Consider the following 20,167-nt stretch of genomic DNA (forward strand, 5'->3'; position numbering starts at 1 on the left):
GGGAGGATATAAAGAAGGCAAGGAATGAACAAAAGAAGAAATTGAAAGTCTGAGAAAACAAATCACAGGACTTATGGGAATGAAAGGCACAGTAGAAGAAATGAAAAAAACAATGGAAACCTTCAATGTCAGATTTCAAGAGGCAGAAGATAGGATTATTAAACTGGAGGATGAGACATCTGAAATCCAACAAGCAAAAGAAAATATAGGGAAAAGAATGGCAAAATAGGAGCAGGGACTCAGGGAATTGAATGACAACCTAAAGTGCACAAATATGTGTGCTGTGAGTATCGCAGAGGGAGAAGAGAAGGGAAAAGGAGGAGAAAAACTAATGGAAGAAATTATCACTGAAAATTTCCCAACTCTTATGAAAGACTTAAAATTACAGATCCAAGAAATGCAGTGTACCCAAGGCAGAATTGATCCAAATAGATGTACTTCCAGACACTTGCTAATCAGAATGTCAAATGTCAAAGAAAAAGAGAGAATCTTGAAAGCAGCAAGAATAAAGCAATCCATCACATACAAAGGAAGCCCAATAAGACTATGTATGGATTTCTCAGCAGAAACCATGGAAACGAGAAGACAGTGGGATGATATATTTAAATTACTAAAAGAGAAAAACTGCCAACCAAGAATTCTATATCCAGCAAAATTGTCCTTCAAAAATGAGGGAGAAATTAAAACATTTTCAGACAAAAAAATCACCAGGAGAATTAGTGACCAAGAGACCAGCTGTGCAAGAAATACTAAAGGGAGCACTAGAGACAGATATGCAAAGACAGGAGAGAGAGGTGTGGAGAAGAGTGTAGAAATGAAGACTATCGGTAAAGGTAAAAAGAAGGAAAATTAGATATGACATATAAAATCCAAAAGGCAAAATGGTAGAAGAAAGAACTGCCCATACAGTAATGACATTAAATGTTAATGTCATTAAGCTCCCCAATCAAAAGACATAGACTGGCAGAATGGAATAAAAAACAGAACCCATCCTCACTTCGGCAGCACATATAAGAAAAAACAGAACCCATCTACAGGAAACACATCTTAGACCCAAGGATAAGCATAGGTTGAAAGTAAAAGGTTGGGAAAAGATATTCCATGCAAATAACAATCAGAAAAAAGCAGGAGTAGCTATACTAATATCCAAAAAATTAGACTTCAAATGTAAAATAGTTAAAAGAGACAAAAAAGAACACTATGGATTAATAGAAGGAATAATTCAACAAGAAAACATAACAATCATAAATATTTATGCACCAAGTCAGAATGCTCCAAAATACATGAGGCAAAACTGAAAACACTGAAAAGAGAAATAAACACATCTACCATAATACTTAGAGACATCAATTCCCCACTCTCCCCAATGGACAGAACATCTAGACAGAGGATCAATAAAGAAACAGAGAATTTTAATAATACAATTAATGAGCTAGACTTAACAGACATTTATAGAACATTACGCCACACAACAGCAGGATATACCTTTTTCTCAAGTACTCATGGATCATTCTCAAGGATAGACCTATATGCTGGGTCACAAAGCAAGTCTCCATAAACTTAAAAAGATTGAAATCATACAAAACACCTTGTCAGATCATAAAGGAATGAAGTTGGAAATCGGTAATAGGCAGAGTGCCAGAAAATTCACAAATATATGGAGGCTCAACAACATACTCTTAAACAACCAGTGAGTCAAGGAAGAAATTACAAGAGAAATCAGTAAATATCTTGAGGCAAATGAAAATGAAAACACGACATATCAAAATTTATGAGATGCAGCAAGGCAGTGCTAAAGGGAAATTTATTGCCCTAAATACCTATATCAAAAAAGAAGAAAGAGCAAAAATCAAGGAATTAACTATCCACTTGGAAGAACTAGAGAAAGAACAGCAAACTAACCCCAAAGCAAGCAAAAAGAAAGAAAGAATGAAGATTACAGCAGAAATAAATGAAATTGAGAACATGAAAACAGTCGAGAAAAATCAACAAAACCAGAAGTTGGTTCTGTGAGAAAATCAGTAAGATTGATGGACACTTAGCGAGGTTGATAAAAAGAAGAAGAGAGAGGGTGCAAATAAATAGATTTCTTCAGAAATGGAAGAGGAGACATAACCACTGACCCCACAGAAATAAAGGAAGTAATGAGAGGGTACTATGAACAACTTTATGCTAATAAACTCGACAGTATAGATGAAATGGACAATGTCCTAGAAAGGCATGAACAACCAACATTGACTCAATAAGAAATAGACAACCTCAACAAACCAATCACGGTAAAGAAATTGAACCAGTCATTAAGAAGCTCCACAAAAAGAAAAGTCCAGGACCAGATGGCTTCATATGTGAATTCTACCAAACATTCCAGAAAGAATTAGTACCAATCCTGCTCAAACTCTTCCAAAAAATGAAGAGGAGGGAAAGCTACCTAACTCATTCTACGAATCTGTTCTAGTTTGCTAGCTGCTGGAATGCAACACACCAGAGATGGATTGGCTTTTAATAAAAGGGGATTTATTTCATTAGTTCTTCACATGAAAGGCAGCTAACTTTCAACTGAGGTTCTCTCTTACAAGGGAAGGCACAGGGTGATCTCTGCTGGCCTCATCTCCAGGCCTCTGGGTTCCAACAACTTTCCCCGGGGTGATTTCTTTCTGCATCTCCAAAGGCCTGGGCTGAGCTGTGAGTGCTGAGATGAGGTATGCTGAGCTGCTTGGGCTGTGCTACATTGAACTCTCTCATTTAAGCACCAGCCGATTAAATCAAACATCATTCATTACAGCAGGCATGCCTCTTAGCTGACTGCAAATGTAATCAACAACAGATGAGGTTCACATGCCATTGGCTCATGTCCACAGCAATAGAACTAAGCACCTTCACCTAGCCAAGTTGACACCTGAATCTAACTACCAGAGACGCCAACACCACCATCATGCCAAAGTCAGACAAAGATATTACAAAAAAAAGGAAACTACAGACCAATCTCTCTTATGAATGTAGATGCAGAAATCCTCAACAAAATTCTAGCAAATCGAATCCAGCAGCATATTAAAAGAATTATACACCATGACCAAGTAGGAGTTATCCCAGGTATGCAAGGATGGTTCAACATAAGAAAATCTATTAATGTAATACACCATATCAACAAATCAAAGCAGAAAAACCACATGATCATCTCAATTGATGCAGAAAAGGCATTTGACAAACTTCATTGATTTCAATGAAGTCAGACACTTCAAAGGATAGGAATAGAAGGGAACTTCATCAACATGATAAAGGGAATATATGAAAAACCCACAGCTAACATCATCCTCAATGGGGAAAAACCGAAAACTTTCCTCCACGGTAAGGACAAGACAAGGATGTCCACTATCGCCATTGTTATTCAACATTGTGTTGGAAGTTCTAGCCAGAGCAATTAGATAAGAAAAAGAAATACAAGGCATCAGAATTAGAAAGGAAGAAGTAAAACTCTCACTGTTTGCAGATGATATACTATATGTCAAAAACCCCGAAAAATCCACAGCAAAACTATTAGAGCTAATAGATGAGTACGGCAAAGTGGCAGGTTACAAGATCAACACTCAAAAATCTGTAGTGTTTCTATACACGAATAACGGACAATCTGAGGGGGGAAAAAAGAAAAAAATTCTATTTACAGTTGCAACCAAAAGAATAAAATATTTACGAATAAGTTTAACTAAAGAGACAAAAAACCTATACAAAGAAAACTACAAGAAATTGTTAAAAGAAATCACAGAAGACCTAAATAGATGGAAGGGCATACTGTGTTCATGGATTGGGAGACTATAGTTAAGATGTCAATTCTACCTAAGTTGATTTACAGATTCAATGCAATACCAATTAAAATCCCAAAAACTTACTTTTCAGAAAGAGAAAAACCAATAACCAAATTTCTCTGGAAGGGCACAGTGCCCCGAATAGCTAAAAGTATCCTGAAAAAGAAAAATGAAGCCAGAGGTCTCACACTACCTGGCTTTAAGGCGTGTTACAAAGCTACAGTGGTCAAAACAGCATGGTACTGACATAAAGATAGATATACTGATCAATGGAATTGATAGAGTGTTCAGATATAGACCCTCTCATCTTGATAAGGCAGTCAAGCCAAATCACGTGGGACAGAACAGTCTCTTCAATAAATGGTGCCTAGAGAACTGGATATCCACATGCAAAAGAATGAAAGAGGATCTATATCTCACACCCTATACAAAAATTAACTCAAAATGGATCAAACACCTAAACATTAGATCTAAGACCATGAAACTGTTAGAAGAAAATATAGGGAAATATCTTATAAATCTTATAATAGAAGGTGGTTTCCTAGACCTTACACCCAAAGCACGAGCATTGAAGAAAGAAAGAAAGAAATGGGGACTCCTCAAAATTAAACACTTTTGTGCATGAAAGAGCTTCGTCAAGAAAGTAAAAAGACACCCTACCCAATGGGAGACAATATTTAGAAATGATATATCAGATAAAGGTCTAGTATCCAGAATATATGAAGAGATTGTTCAACTCAACATCAGAAAGACAGACAACCCAATTACAAAATGGGCAAAAGACTTGAACAACCACTTCTCAGAAGAGGAAATACAAATGGCCAAAAGGCACATGAAAAGATGTTCAGCTTCCCTGGCTGTTAGGGAAATGCAAATCAAAACCACTATGAGATATCATCTCACACCCACCAGAATGGCCATTATCAGTAAAACAGAAAACAAGTGCTGGAGAGGATGTGGAGAAAGAGGCACATTTATCCACTGTTGGTTGGAATGTCAAATGGTACAACTGTTATGGAAATCAGTTTGGCAGTTCCTCAGGAAGCTAAGTATAGCCATATGACCCAGCAATACCATTGCTAGGTATCTACTCAAAGGACATGAGGTCAACGGACAGTTGCACACCAATGTTTATAGCATTATTTACAAATGCGAAGAGACGGAAACAGCCCAAATGCCCATCAACAGTTGAGTGGCTAAACAAGCTGTGGTATATACATACGATGGATTATTATGCAACTGTAAGACAGAATAAAGTTATGAAGTATGTAACAGCATGGATGAACCTTGAGGACATTATGCTGAGTGAGATTAGCCAGAAACAAAAGTACAAATACTGTGTGGTCTCACTGATATGAACTAACATTAATGAATGAACTTGGATAATTTCAGTTAAGAACAGAGGTCATCAGGAGATGGAAATAGGGTAGATATTAGGTAATTGGAACTGAAGGGATGCAGATTGTGGTAAAAATTCAGAAATGGATAACAAAATACTACCTAACGGTAATACAAAAATGTTTCAACACTGAATGAAACTGAATGTGAGAATGATAGAGAGAGGGAGGCCTGGGGCACACATGAAATCAGAAGAAAAGATATACGATAAAGACTGAGATGGTATAATCTAGGAATGCCTAGAGTACATAATGATAGTGACTAAATGTACAAATTTAAAAATGTTTTGCATGAGGAAGAACAAAGGAATGTCAATAATTCAGTGTTGAAAACAGATGGTAATTAATATTTTAAAACTTTAACTTATGTGTGAGACTAAAGCAAAAAATGTTTATTTGGTACAAAATTTATATTTTGACTAGTGCATTTCCTATTATAACGTATGTGGACAGTTTAATTGAACATCATAAGTACATGGAACCTTGAGTATGGCATGAAATTTTGTAGGTTGTCCAGAGTGACACCTCGATAAATCCCTGAAGGATTTGAACAGTTAATAAAAAAAGTATTTGCAAAGTCCCTTGAGGGAATGATGAGAAGGGGGAAAATTCAATTTCCCCAAGTGGAGAATTCTTGATATTCTCACAAGCAGTGGGGACAACCAAAGCAATAGGCTGAGCCTCCAATCTTGGGGGTTGTTTATATACCCCGCAAAGGTTAGGCTAAGCCTACTTAAAATTAGGCCTAAGAGTCACCCTCAAGAGAAGCTCTTTTGTTCCTCAGATGTAGCCTCTCTCTCTCAGCCAACACAACAAGCAAACTCACTGCCCTTCCCCTCTCTACGTGGTACATGACTCCCAGGGATGTGGACCTTCCTGGCAACATGGGGCAGAAATCCTAGAATAAGCTGAGACTAAGTACCAGGGGATTGAGATAACCTTCTTGCCTGAAAGGGGAAAGAGAGAAATGAGACAAAATAAAATGTCAATGGCTGAGAGATTCCAAACAGAGTCGAGAGGTTATCCTGGAGATTATTCCTGTATGCATTAAATAGATATCACCTTGTTAGTTAAGGCATAACAGAGAGGCTGGAGGGAACTGCCTGAAAATGTAGAGCTGTGTTCCATAGCCATGTTTCTTGCAGATGATTGTATAATGATATAGCTTTCACAGTGTGACTGTGTGATTGTGAAAACCTTGCGTCTGGGACCTCTTTCATCTACCTTATGGACAAATGAGTAAAACATATGGATTAAAAATAAATGAATAATAGGGAGAGCAAATGTCAAAATAAATTTAGTAGATTGAAATGCTAGTGATCAATGAATGGAAGGGGTAAGGGGAATGGTATGTATGAATTTTTTTTTTCTGTTTTCTTTTTATTTCTTTTTCTGAATTGATGCAAATGTTCTAAGAAATGATGATGGTGATGAATATACAACTATGTAATAAAAAAAGAATGTTCCGATTGTATATTGATTGGTTTTATTACGTTAAAAAAAATGAAAAAAAAAAAAGAATTAAATAAAGTGTGTAAAATACATAGCCTCATGCCTAGCATATTAGATTCAAAATAAATGGCTATGGTGTAAGTTGTCAGATACTTTAAACATGTTGGCTTATTTACTTAGAGGAAAGAGTAAGGTTTTATAATTAAAACATACTTGTTCCTTTACTGTTTTTAATGTAATATCTATGTAGTTTTAATGCCTCTAACTAAAAGCAATGAATAAAAGGGCTACATTCTAATGTGCTAATCCCAATTTTAGTAAAAACAATGAGAAATAGATTTTCCTAAAACTTTCACAGTTTTGAAATTGTCCATTAAAAGACATAAAAAGACTACCTCTTTAGAATGGAAACTTTTTCTTTTAAACTTTTAAAAAGATATCTTTCCTAATGAAATCTATATTTAAGTGAAAGCACTTATCCATTAAGTCTAGAAGATTATGGCACATTCAATGTTTCATTTTGTTTAAATGACACACTGAATTTTTAAATTCGCACAAATGTGAATTTAAGATACTTGATGGGGTTGTACTACTGACTATTACATTTTCTAGTGTTGCCACTAAATATGAGATCTACTCTTTCTGCTGGCTTAAAACGGAAAACTATGTCAGTGCCTTGATGGTACTAGACGTGTTAGTACTTTACTGTTTGACCTGGACAGACAGGGCTCTGCTGTCCTCGGCAGTTGCAAATGCAGACCACCATCACCAACTCTTCTCTGTCTTTTGGAAGTGGTAAATTCTCAGGAGCATAACAATCCTGTTTTTTCTTGTTTTAGATTCTTGAAATCACTCTTTTGATCGCCAGTTACATAAACAACTTCCATCAGCAAAAGGCAGCATTTCACCACCTCTCTGCTCCGGCACTGCTCTCAGCGCCAGCCCAGGGACCCCAGGCGGGACCTGTGGGAAGCCAGCCCCCTCTGTCAAGCAGCAGACCCACCAAAGGCCCCACCTTACTCTGAAGGTTTGAGGACATTCATCACCTGTCTTCTCTGCCAACTGCAGCAGCTCCAAACAAGTTCATTTGTATTCTGGCAACACAGCACCACACATCAGTATTCGAAACTGTAAAAGGAATGGAGGTTACTCTCTTATTTGTTTCCTAAATATTCAGATGAATACTACTACTAAGATAAATAAACTTTTCCCAATACACCGATTTTCTCTTAGATCAAATGAGTTAGAATTGCCATTTTCTCCTTCTCTTGGCATCAGATATGTCATGCGATATAGCTTTTCTCTCTTTCCTTCCTTCTTCCCCTTTTTCTTCTTCTTCCCTTCCTTCCTTCCTTCTTCTTCTCCTTTTTTGTTTTCTTTTTTTAATATTCTAACAATCTATCGAAAGGGAGATTCCAAAACTCTCATTTGGAAAACTGATTAATCGTAAATGATCACTGCCAAAAATTAAGTACTATAATTATATGTGCCTTTACTTAATGAAAACTGATTAATCATAAATGATTACTGCCAAAAATTAAGTACTATAATTATATGTGCCTTTACTTAATGATATGATGTTTGGAACAAAGTGGAGTGCACAGTATAAGCAACAACTGTAGGGCTGTGGTTAGGGGCAGATTTTTAAAGCAATTGCAATAAACCTCTGGGCTCTAGGAATCATTATGTGAGAAAACAGCAGTTAGTTTCTGCTCTGTATTAGAAAGTATACCCTATCACCTTTTCAGATTGTTGGAGTGTAAAATTTAAAACAAAATAGTGACTCCTGACATTCCTCAGCTTTCAGTGTATTCTGAGTTCCCTGGAAAATTGCCCATGTTTAATTGCATTTGGTGCTGGGTCATCTTAACCTTGCTTTGCTAAATAATATTATATTTGAGAACAAAAACAGCCCTTTGTAATTATAATTTGAAAGCAAATTACCAAAAATATGTCTTTAATGAAAAGAGAAAATAATTTTTCTGTCAAAGGAGATAAAACTTTAGTTGAAAAAAATCTGGAAATTTTTTATATTCCTAAGCTATGTAAGTGGCCAGTACATTGCTCTATGTGTCAAAACAAAGTAATTAGTATTAATTTACAATAAAAATAAAACTGTGATAAGACATGAAAATTTTATTTTACAAATGCTTAATTGTAATGATAATCATGAGTATACTTAATTTTATTTATATGTAGAATATTTGTATTTATTTTTGGACATATATTTATCATTTTGTGTATGTTATTTTCAAAACTAATTTTTTTTTTAAATGTTAGCTGTTGAATTAATTTGTTGACAGAGCCTTCACGTTTTCTTCTTCGCTGCTTCTTCCTTGATGATGCACTATTTTCATACTAAGCCTTTTAAAAATGTTCTTTCCCATATTAGCACTGTAAAAAAGGACAGAGTTTAGAAATGTATCACTGCAGTCCTATTTTGCTTTATTAGTAATGACAAAAAGAAGGTCAGGAAGCTCTACAGAAATAGATTTCCATTAACTATTTCTCCTAAATCTTTTGAGCCATAACCACTCACTGAGTAAGCAAATTAGTTTTTAGAATAAGCTTGGTTATCATTTTGGGATGACTCTCAGAAGGAAACTTTTGGCTGGGAGACAGTAGAGTTTCTAAGTTCCCAGAAAGCCGGTTAATTATCATTAATTGGTCAGCCAGAGGCTTGACAAAGCTATTAAATATGTATGAGCACTTTATTCTCAGGCAATAGTTAGTTCACCATCTGTTAAGCTCCCTAAAACTTATAATTTAAACAAGTAGTGAAAGTTTAGCTTAAACTGTAGTACCTTAGACTTCTCATTTATTTTTGATAGAGCAGAGATAAAATATTTTGATGGAAAGAAATCAGTTTTCTGTAACTGGTGATGTACAAATTTTATTTTCTGGGAAATGACTTATATAGCCATTAAAAAATTCAAAGTATATTATTATAATTGGTTACAAGAGAATAATGTTACATGTTTAATTGTAATATTTGTCTCCTATCATTTTCTTCCCTTTCAATCATAATAAATGATTTACAAAACCCATTTTGGGCATTATCTTTTAAATAATCTTCAAGAAATACCTAATGTTTTCACTGTCAAAGCTGAGGTGCACTGCTAGTGAAAATGGTAGTTATTACCTCCTCTTGCATTCATGCTTTGTCTTCAGTGTTACTTTATTTTATCCATATAAAAGAAAGCTATTTTGGCAAAGTGTAGCTTTTCTACATATTTATGCTTATAGACACATATATAATCTGTGAGTTGACAGAATAATAGAAAAAAAATTTGGTTCTCCAAGAGAGGTTATTTTATACAGGTAGTTTGAATGGATTGTATCTTAAAAATTTATTTTAAATGTTCTGGATTTTCTTTCCTGTCTTTACAGTCATCTATGCCATAGCTTAGAAATAAATTTAACTCTCAATTTACAAGAAAAGTTAATCCCAATTTATAAAGAGACTTAGTTCCCAAAATGTGTTTATTAATTAGGCGTCTTTAAATTTTTTTCCCATAGAAATAATACATGGTGGTCAGGTTTCTAGAACAATATATTTAAGCCACAATTGTACTGAAGTATAGTCCTGAAGAACTAACCACCATGGATAATCACACTTCTCTAGAAAAACACTTTCAGAGTCCCAGGAAGTCTAAGAACACATTTCACTCATCCACCAACCCCAGCTGCCATGGAATTTGTCCTCCTTCCATGCAGTCTCGGGGGGAACCCTGTGGAGGAGAGGCTCCAGTACGGTGGGCCGTGAGGGAGGCCGGCAACAAAAATAAGTTGGTGAAGAAGCTTCTCTGCTACCTGGTTCATACAGAAATCGAACCCCCTTTATGTTTCCCCCCTAAAAGAAAAAATGGATTTTACTGCAACAAGAGCAACTTGATTTTTTTTCCCCTTTAAACTCCAAATTAAGGCCAAGTCCACAAATAGATATTGATGGTGAAATAGCATTGATCCATATTTCAAAGACACCCAGATTCAAAACTTTTCTTGGGTAATTAAAAGGGAGGGTCAGTCCCTTTATCCAAGGTATGGATGGATAAGTAAAAAAAAAATAAGGACAAAAAATAATAAGGGCAGAATGGGCCACAGTGGCTCAGCAGGCAAGAATGCTTGCCTGCCATGCCAGAGGACCCGGGTTCGATTCCCGGTACCTGCCCATGTTAAAAAAAATAATAACAATAAGGACAGATAAAGGGTTAAAAAAAATTGGGTAGATTGTAATGCACACGGGACACAGCAGAAACTTTGTGACGAAAGGAACCATGAGACAGAAGGACCCATGGGATCAATGAGAGGGAGGGGTAAATGGTATAGGATGTATGGATTTTTTTTTAAAACTTTTTTTATTAATTAAAAAAAATTAACAAACAAAAAATGTAGATATCATTCCATTCTACATATACAATCAGTAATTCTTAATATCATCACACAGTTGCATATTAATCATTTCTTAGTACATTTGCATCGATTTAGAAAAAGAAAAAGACAATAGAAAAAGAAATAAAATGATAATAGAGAAAAAAAAGACTATACATACCATACCCCTTACCCCTCACTTTCATTTACCACTAGTATTTCAAACTGAATTTATTTTAACATGTTCCCTCTATTATTTATTTTTATTCCATATGTTCTACTCTTCTGTTGATATAGTAGCTAAAAGGAGCATCAGACATAAGGTTTTCACATTCACAGAGTCTCATTATGAAAGCTATATCATTGTTCAATCATCATCAAGAAACATGGCTACTGGAACACAGCACTACATTTTCAGGCAATTCCTTCCAGCCTCTCCACTACATTTTGAACAACAAGGTGATATCTACTTAAATGCGTAAGAATAACCTCCAGGATAACCTCTCCACTCTGTTTGGAATCTCTCAGCCATTGACACTTGGTCTCATTTTACTCTTCCCCCTTTTGGTGGAGAAGTTTCTCTCAATCCCTTGATGTTAATTCTCAGCTCATTCTAGGGTTTTTCTCAGTCCCTTGATGCTGAGTCTCAGCTCATTCCAGGTTCTCTGTCCCACGTCGCCAGGAAGGTCTATATCCCTGGGAGTCATGTCCCATGCAGAGAGGGGGAGGGTGGTGAGACTGCTCGTCGTGTTGGCTGGAGAGAGAGGCCACATCTGAGCAACAAAAGAGGCTCTCTTGGGGGTGACTCTTAGGCCTAAATTTTAAGTAGACTTGACCTATCCTTTGTGGGGTTAAGTTTCATGTGAACAAACCCCAAGCCTGGGGGCTCAGCCTATAGCTTTGGTTGTCCACACTGCTTGTGAGAATATCAAGAATTCAACTTGGGGAAGTTGAATTTCTCCCCACTCTCACCATTCCCCGAAGGGGGCTTGCAAATACTTTTCCAGTCACTGATCAAATCATTGTGGGATTAATCGGGGCATCACTCTGGACAAACCAACAAAATCTCATGTGCTACCTGAGATTCCAAGTACTTATGACATTCAATCAAATTATCTACATGAGTTATATTAGGAAACGCTCTAGTCAAAATCTAAATTTTGTAACAAACATTTTTTGCTTTAGTCTCACACATAAGGTGACATTTTAAAGTATCTATTTTCAGCACCCTGCAATAATGACATTCCTTTGTTCTTCCTCATGCCAAAACATTTTTAAAATTTGTACATTGTACATTTCACTATTATTATACACTCTAGGCATTCCTAGATGATACCATCTCGATCTTTAGCATTTATCTTTCTTTCTGATTTCATTTATGTCCCCAGCCCTCATCCCTCTATCATTCTCACATGCAGCTTCATTCAGTGTTTTAACATAGGATTTTTTCTTTTGTCACTTTATTTTTCTGGAGTGATGCAAATGTTCTAAAAATGATCATGATGACGAATATGGAACAATGTGATAAAAAGAAAAACAGGGAGGGTTAGACTTAACAAAGGAAGAGTTATGGGCCTGGGCAGGAGGCTGGGGGAAGGAGATGAGACAACCACTTACTCTGTACTATGATTTTACTTGTTGAATTTAGTTTTATATAAATTGTACATAGTCACAATGATTCTAGGGCACATTGATAGTCAATATCAATCCAAAAGATCATAGCAATTAATTGGGGTGGGTGGGTCCAGTAATAGACAAGGAATAAAAAATTTTACTAGGAAAACATCTATTAGCAAATAATGCTAAAGCAAGGCATAACTGTTTCCCATAGCACTTTAATACAGCATACCCTTCCTTCCAGCCCTTTGTTAACATTATCTTCTAATAAATGGGGGAAAGGGGGCTTGTTATCCCTTCTAAAGGTATTGCTAAGGTATATTGGTGGCTTTATTAAAATCAGGTGACTTTTCTTTAGCAGGAGCAGTGGCTAGAGAAGACCAATTCCTCCTCTCACCATGTGGCTCTAATGAATTCCAGGAAGTGTCCTTAAGGTATAAATGTTAGGCAGCACCAGAGGAGACGACGGAGAAGTTACTAACTTACTGAGTTTCTGGAAAAACTATGGGCCTATCAAACTCCAGTAGGAGTTGCCTTTTTTTTTTTTTTTTTTTAAAGAGAAAGGGAGGAAGGGAAGGAAAGACAGAGAAGGAAGGAAGGGAGGAAGAAAGGGAAACATCTTTAAGCATTTTCTTATTTTTTATTATATTTTGTTTGTTTGTTTGTTTTTTACATGGGCTGGGGCCGGGAATCGAACCGGGGTCCTCCGGCATGGCAGGCAAGCACTCTTGCCCGCTGAGCCACCGCGGCCCACCCAGGAGTTGCCTTTTATGAGAGAAAAGCTTATAAAATGAATCTTAGAAAAGCTTGGGGAGAGCCCTTATTATCTTTTGGATGATCCACAGATTGTAAGAGTTTTCCCACCAGGGATGTGGTGAGTGCCAGCAACCTTGAGAGCAGGCCCCCACTGTTTACAGCTTTACATAAGGTTTCCATCGACCCCCTGACTGCCAAGTCCAATAGACTCCAAATGATCCAACTGACTAATGGGTGGTGTCTTAAACTCTCCATGTCTAAAACTAGCTAATTATGTTTACCTCTAAAGCTGCTGCTCCTCCTCCATTCCCTCAACAATTAACAGGAGCACTCATCAGTCACCCAGGAGATAAACCTTGACTTTTCTCTCTTTTCTCAAGCCTTTCATGTAAATTCCAAAATTCAGCTTGAACTAACTTAGACAAAAAGGAGAAAATTTATTGCAAGAATATCAAGATGAATGAAGCTGATCTGGATAGGACTAAGGTGAATCAGAGTACAGGATAAAAGATGGTATTGTCCATATTTTGAAATTTCAATTTCTGGGTGAGACCAAAGGGAGAGATGTGTATTTGGTGCAAAATTTATATTTTGCCTAATACCATTACCTAATTTAACTTGTGGTCAGTTTAGTCGAACACCATAAGTACATGGAATCCTGAATAGGGTTTGAGATCTTGTTGGTTTGTCCAGGTTAGCATGATACCCCAATATATCCCAGAGTAATTTGGGCAGTGAATAAAGAAGCATTTGCAAAGTCCCCCTGGGGGACTGGGGAGAAATGAGGGTTTGGTAGTTAGATTCAGTTGTCTACTTGGCCAGGTGAGCATACCTAGTTTTGTTGCTACGGACATGAGCCAATGGTACGTGAACCTCATCTGTTGCTGATTTACATCTGCAGTCAGCTAGGAGGTGTGCCTGCTGCAATGAATGATGTTTGGTTTAATTGGCTGGTGCTTAAATGAGAGAGCTCAACCTAGCACAGCCCAAGCAGCTCAGCATACCTCATCTTAGCACTCTCAGTTCAGCCCAGGCCTTTGGAGATATAGAAAGAAATCACCCTGGGGAAAGTTGTTGGAACCCAGGGGCCTGGAGAGAAGGCCAGCAGAGACCATCCTGTGCCTTCCCACGTAAAAAAAAAAAAAAAAAAAAAAAAAAAAAAACCTCAGTGGAAAGTTAGCTGCCTTCTCTCTGAAGAACTAATAAAATAAATCCCCTTTTATTAAAAGCCAATCCGTCTCTGGTGTGTTGCATTCCTGCAGCTAGCAAACTAGAACAGAGGGAATACTCAACTTCCCCATTTGGAGAATTCCTGATATTCTCACAAGCAGGGGGGAAAACCAATTCAATAGGCTGAGCCCTTGATCTTAGGGTTTGCCCCTATGAAACTTATTCCTGCAAGGATAGGCTAAGCCTTATAATTATGCCTAAGAATCACCCCCAGAGAACCTCTTTTGTTGCTCAGATGTGGCCTCTCTCTAAGCCACTTGGCAGGTGAACTCACGGTCCTCTCCCATACGTGGGACATGACTCCCAGGGGTATAAATCTCCCTGGAAACGTGGGACAGAACTCCCGGGATTAGCTGGGACCCAGCATTAAGAGATTGAGAAAGGCCTCTTGACCAAAAGGGGGAAGAGAGAAATGAGATAGAGTCTCAGTGGCTGAGAGATTTCAAATTGTTGAGAGGTTATCTCGGAAGTTATTCTTATGCGTTATACAGACATCCCTTTTTAGTTTAGGGTGTACTGGAGTGACTGGAGGGAAGTACCTGAAATTGTTGAACTGAGTTCCAGTAGCCTTGATTCTTAAAGAAGACTGTCTAGTTATATAGTTTTTACAATGTGACTGTGTAAATGTGAAAACCCTGTATCTGATGTTTCTTTTATCTGGGGTATGGACAGATGAGTAAAAAAATATATATGGATAAAAAAATAAATAATAGAGGGGATAAAGGGTAAAATAAATTGGGTAGATTGAAATACTCATAGTTAATGAGAGGGAAGGATAAGGGGTATGGGATGTATGCGTTTTTTCTTTTTATTTCTTTTTCTGGAGTGATGCAAATGCTGTAAAAATTGATCATGGTCATGAACACACAACTATGTGATGATATTGTGAGCCACTGATTATACACCATGTATGGACTGTATGTGTGTTGTGCCGGTTTGAAAATAGTAATATACCCCCAGAAAAGCCATGTTTTATTCTGATCCAATCTTGTGGAGGCAGCCATTGCTTTTAACCTTGATTCAATAATGTATGCTGGAAACGTTTGATTACAGTATCTCCATAGGGATGTGGCATGCCTAGTTGTGGGTGTGACCTTTGACTAGATGGTGATGTGACTCCACCCATTCCAGATGGGTCTTGATTAGTTTTCTGGAATACTTTAAAAGGGGAAACATTTTGGAGAGAGTCAGAAATGACAGAGCAACAGAAACTTCAGAGCAGAGCTGACACAGATGCTGACACTTGGAGAACAGAACATGGATATTTGGAGAGTTTTTTTAAAAAAAGTCAGCATAATTTTGATGGCTGTATAATATTCCACTGTATAAACTTTTTTCATGAGATCAGCAGACATTGCCATGAGATGTTAGGCGAGCCAAACCTGGAGAAAGCCAAGGGTAGCCAAGAGATGAAAGTCAGCCCTGGAAAAGCAAAGTGAGGAACCCCTACAGGAACGTAGGCTGCAAGCAATGGAACCCAGGAGCAAGGGACCAGCAGATGCCAACATATGACTTCCCAACTGACAGAGATGTTCTGTACCCATCAGCCTTTCTTGGATTAAGGTATCTTTCCCTGGATGCCTTAGTTGGATATTTTTAAAGGCTTAGAACTGTAAACTTGTAACTTACTAATTCCTCTTTTCAAAAGTTGTTCCAGTTCTGTACATTGCATTCCAACAACTTACAAACTAACACATTTGTGAAGATTCGTCAGTAAAAGTATTTTTTAAAAAAGAATCATTTTGATTGCTGAACAGCCAAGCCATAAGAAAGGGGACACAGCAGAGACTTAGGGACAGAAGAAACCATGAGACAAGCCAGGACTTTGTCTCTATATTGCTATGCATCTGCTGCTTATTCTCTAACTATAAAACACCTTCTTTATTTAGCAGAAAATTTGCTAGTTTTCTCCAGAAAGGGAGTGCCCGTCTTTTTCCAATTCTAATTTGAAAAATACCTGGGAAGGATTCTGATTAACCCAACTTATGGCAGGTGTTTACTCTGACACAGGCACTCAGCATTAGGTGAACTATGAAATTGTGAAAAAAAGTCTATGCAGTAGAATATTATACAGCTATCAAAATTATGCTTATTTTGACTGTATAAGAAAAAAGATTAGAGTGCAATACACCAAAATGTTCAATAGTTATTACTTCTGGGCATGCTTATATTATCCTCTTTATTTTTTCTTTATAACATTTTTTTCTATAATAAGCTCATATAAATTTGAAAACAAGGAAAAACATAAAAATGACTCAGTCATTTTCCAGGCCATTGTTAATAGACTCCATATGGCCTTCCAGACTCCAAATCATCCTTCACAGAACTGCAAAAACTGATTTCACTAAACCTCATGTCTAGTCATGATACATTCCTATTTTAAAATTTTATTTTGTTTCTCATAACAAACACTATAAAAGCCAATTTTAAGGTTCTCCATGGTTGCCCAAATTACCTGCCAAGTTTGCTTTCCTCCCTTAGCCCCACTAGGCACCTTATATTCCTGCACCCCAAACTATTCATAGTTTCCCAAATACACTCTGCACATGCCTCTAACCTCCTACATCAGTGCTCATTCCATCCAGCAAGCAGCTAAAATTGTCTCCTCCTCTATCACCATTGAAGCCTTCTTGGTGTGATCAAAAAGCAGAGCTCAAATATTTGAAATACTCTTGCCTTGAGAATTTCTATCTGTCATGAATGTCACTTATTATTATTATTATTATTATTATTTTGGTCCAAATATGAAGCCTCAAGAGGAAAGGAGGAATAAAAAGAAACTCACCTCCTCCATCAGATCAACTTAACGTTGGTGGTGAGGGCCCAGCTAAATAACCTTCACTTTTCTTGTTGTCAGGCTCCTTTCTACAATCCTCTATTCCAGTTATCCAAACAATCACACTTTTAAAGTGCTAGTACTGTGCCTGGTACACAGCAAATACTCAGCAAAATGGTTAGCTATTGTTATTATTATTGTTCTAGTTTGCTAGCTGCTGGAATGCAACACACCAGAGACGGATCGGCTTTTAATAAAAGGGGATTTATTTCATTAGTTCTTCAGAGGAAAGGCAGCTAACTTTCAACTGAGGTTCTTTCTTATGTGGGAAGGCTCAGGATGGTCTCTGCTGGCCTTCTCTACAGGCCCCTAGGTTCCAACAACTTTCCCCAGGGTGATTTCTTTCTACATCTCCAAAGGCCTGGGCTGAACTACGAGTGCTGAGATGAGGTATGCTGAGCTGCTTGAGCTGTGCTAGGTTGAGCTCTCTCATTTGAGCACCAGCCAATTAAATCAAACATCATTCATTACAGCAGGCACGCCTCTTAGCCGACTGCAGATGTAATGAGCAACAGATGAGGTTCACGTACCATTAGCTCATGTCCGCAGCAACAGAACTAGGTACATTCACCTGGCCAAGTTGACAACTGAATCTAACTACCACAGTTATCAATATCATCAGGCCCTCCTTGCTAACATGCAAAAGGAGTCCAAAGTTTTCAGAACACCAATCGTTACAATTCATTGCAATCTGTCCCGCATTAGTTTGTAAGTTAATAAGCTCGCTGGCCCTGGGATATAGATGCTGACTCAATGATAGGTGCAAGCATCCTTCTTCACTGAACTCCACTTCCTATGTGCAGTTGCAGTCTTCTCTTTGTCACTCTGTCTCCAAAATGCACCTCTGTGTTGGGAAAGTTCTGTTTCCAATTTTTTTGTAGTAAATGCTTATTTCCTTTACCAACCATCTACCTCATTCCTAGGAATGTGATCCTTGTTTCTTTGTTCAAAGTTGCTGACCAGCAGTTTCCTTTATAATAATACCAAGCACTGAGCATGTATAATGTGCCAGAAACTACGGGGTTTGGAGCTGAATATACCCCAGAAAAATATATTCTTAAACTTAATCCATTCCTGTGGGTGTGAACCTAATGTAAGTAGGCGCTTTTGATGAGGTTATTAAATTTTAAGATGTGACCCCCCTCAAATAGGATGGGTCTTAATCCTATTACTGGAGTCCTTTCTATGCAGAAACAAATTCAGACAGAGAGAAAGCCACAGAGGGAGCAGCCAGAAGCTGAACCTCAACTGAACGAGGAAGAAAAGAGACGAGGAGATGACACAATGTACCTTGCCATGTGACAAGCTAAGTACCAAGGACCACAGGCTGCCAGCTGCAGAATGCCACAGTCTTTGGAGGGAAAGCATCACACTGAAGATTCCTTGATTTGGACTTTTTCCCTGACCTGAAAACTGTGAGCTAATAAATTATCATTGTTTAAGCCATTCCTTTGCATGGTGTTCTAGTTTGCTAGCTGCTGGAATGCAATATACCAGAAACGGAACAATTTTTAACAAGGGGAATTTAATGAGTTGCTAGTTTACAGTTCCAAGGCTGAGAAAATGTCCCAATTAAAACAAGTCCATAGATATGTCCAATTTAAGGCATCAAGGAAATGATACCTTGGTTCAAGAAGGCCGACGATGTTCAACGTTTCTCAGCTGGAAGGGCTCATGGCGAACATGGCGGCATCTGCTGGCTTTCACATGGCTCTACCAAAAGGGACTGTCTCCAAAATGTTTCCTCTTTTAAAGGATTCCAGTAAGCAACTCCACCTTCCGTGGGTGGAGACACACCTCCATGGAAATCATCTAATCAAAAGTTACCACCCACAATTGGGTGGGTCACATCTTCATGGAAACAATCAAAATGCTCCCACCCAGCAATATTGAATGTGGATCAAAGAGCATGGCTTTTCTGGGGTCCACCACAGATTAAAACTAGCACACATGGTATTTGAGCAGCCTAGAAAACTAAAATGGACACATGTATAACTTATGTTTCACATATTTATGTTATTTAGGACTCATAATTCTCTTTGCTTTACAGGAGTGGAAACTAAGGCTCAGAGAAGTTGAGTAGTTTCCCAAATGCAGCAAGGTGGTAACTTTTTCATTGTGACTGAGCCAGGTCTTAAATCTAGTTCCATCTTACTGTAAAGCCCATGTTTGCAAACATAACATCACAGAAACACAAGCCTTGGGCTGGAGGAAAAGTATCTCCTTCAAGGATTCAGGGCATCTTGGTGCTAGAGGGCCTAAGATCTACTTAGTATTCATGACAGATCAAACACTCTAACTGCCATGACTATTTCACCAGTTCCTTCAAGCACAATTAGCCAGTTGTTCTCATGCAATTTTTTATACCTCTATGTAATAGCGTGTATCACTTGCTTCTTTGTGTTATCATGATTAGTTGTATATGTCTTTCTTAGGGCAGAGAGCTTATGAGTTAGGATGTTTTATTCATCTCTTTACTCCTTACTCTGTGTAGCATAGGGCCTAGTATATAGTAATGACTTAATCTTTGTTATTTCGTTGGAGCTTTCTCGAGAGATATAGAGATCACAAAGTTCAAACACAAATAGTATACATTCATAAAAAAATGAAATATATAGGAAATGCACTTGCTTTATTAATTTACTAATTAATAGTAAATTAATTAGTTTTTTAATAGTAAATTAAATGTTTAGTTTACATTTGCAGAC

General features: G+C 37.5%; 1 protein-coding gene and 1 long non-coding RNA gene across 5 annotated transcripts in view; one reads left to right on the plus strand and one right to left on the minus strand.

Moving 5' to 3' along the window:
* Positions 1–9,690, plus strand: part of PLEKHH2 (pleckstrin homology, MyTH4 and FERM domain containing H2) — a 129,635-nt gene extending 119,945 nt beyond the window's left edge. For all 3 annotated transcript variants that reach the window (XM_077134106.1, XM_077134107.1, XM_077134105.1), the window contains exon 30: positions 7,489–9,690. In XM_077134106.1, coding sequence (XP_076990221.1) covers positions 7,489–7,674 — 186 coding nt within the window. In that variant the 3' untranslated portion in view covers positions 7,675–9,690. The remainder of the gene's footprint in view (positions 1–7,488) is intronic.
* LOC143660760 (uncharacterized) overlaps positions 1–20,167 on the minus strand; it is a 107,606-nt gene that overhangs the window by 42,909 nt on the left and 44,530 nt on the right. For both annotated transcript variants that reach the window (XR_013164236.1, XR_013164235.1), the window contains exon 3: positions 7,696–7,777. This is a non-coding gene — a long non-coding RNA (uncharacterized LOC143660760). The remainder of the gene's footprint in view (positions 1–7,695; positions 7,778–20,167) is intronic.

Source organism: Tamandua tetradactyla, chromosome 17, assembly GCF_023851605.1.
Source record: "Tamandua tetradactyla isolate mTamTet1 chromosome 17, mTamTet1.pri, whole genome shotgun sequence".
NCBI classification, from domain to species: Eukaryota; Metazoa; Chordata; class Mammalia; order Pilosa; family Myrmecophagidae; genus Tamandua; species Tamandua tetradactyla.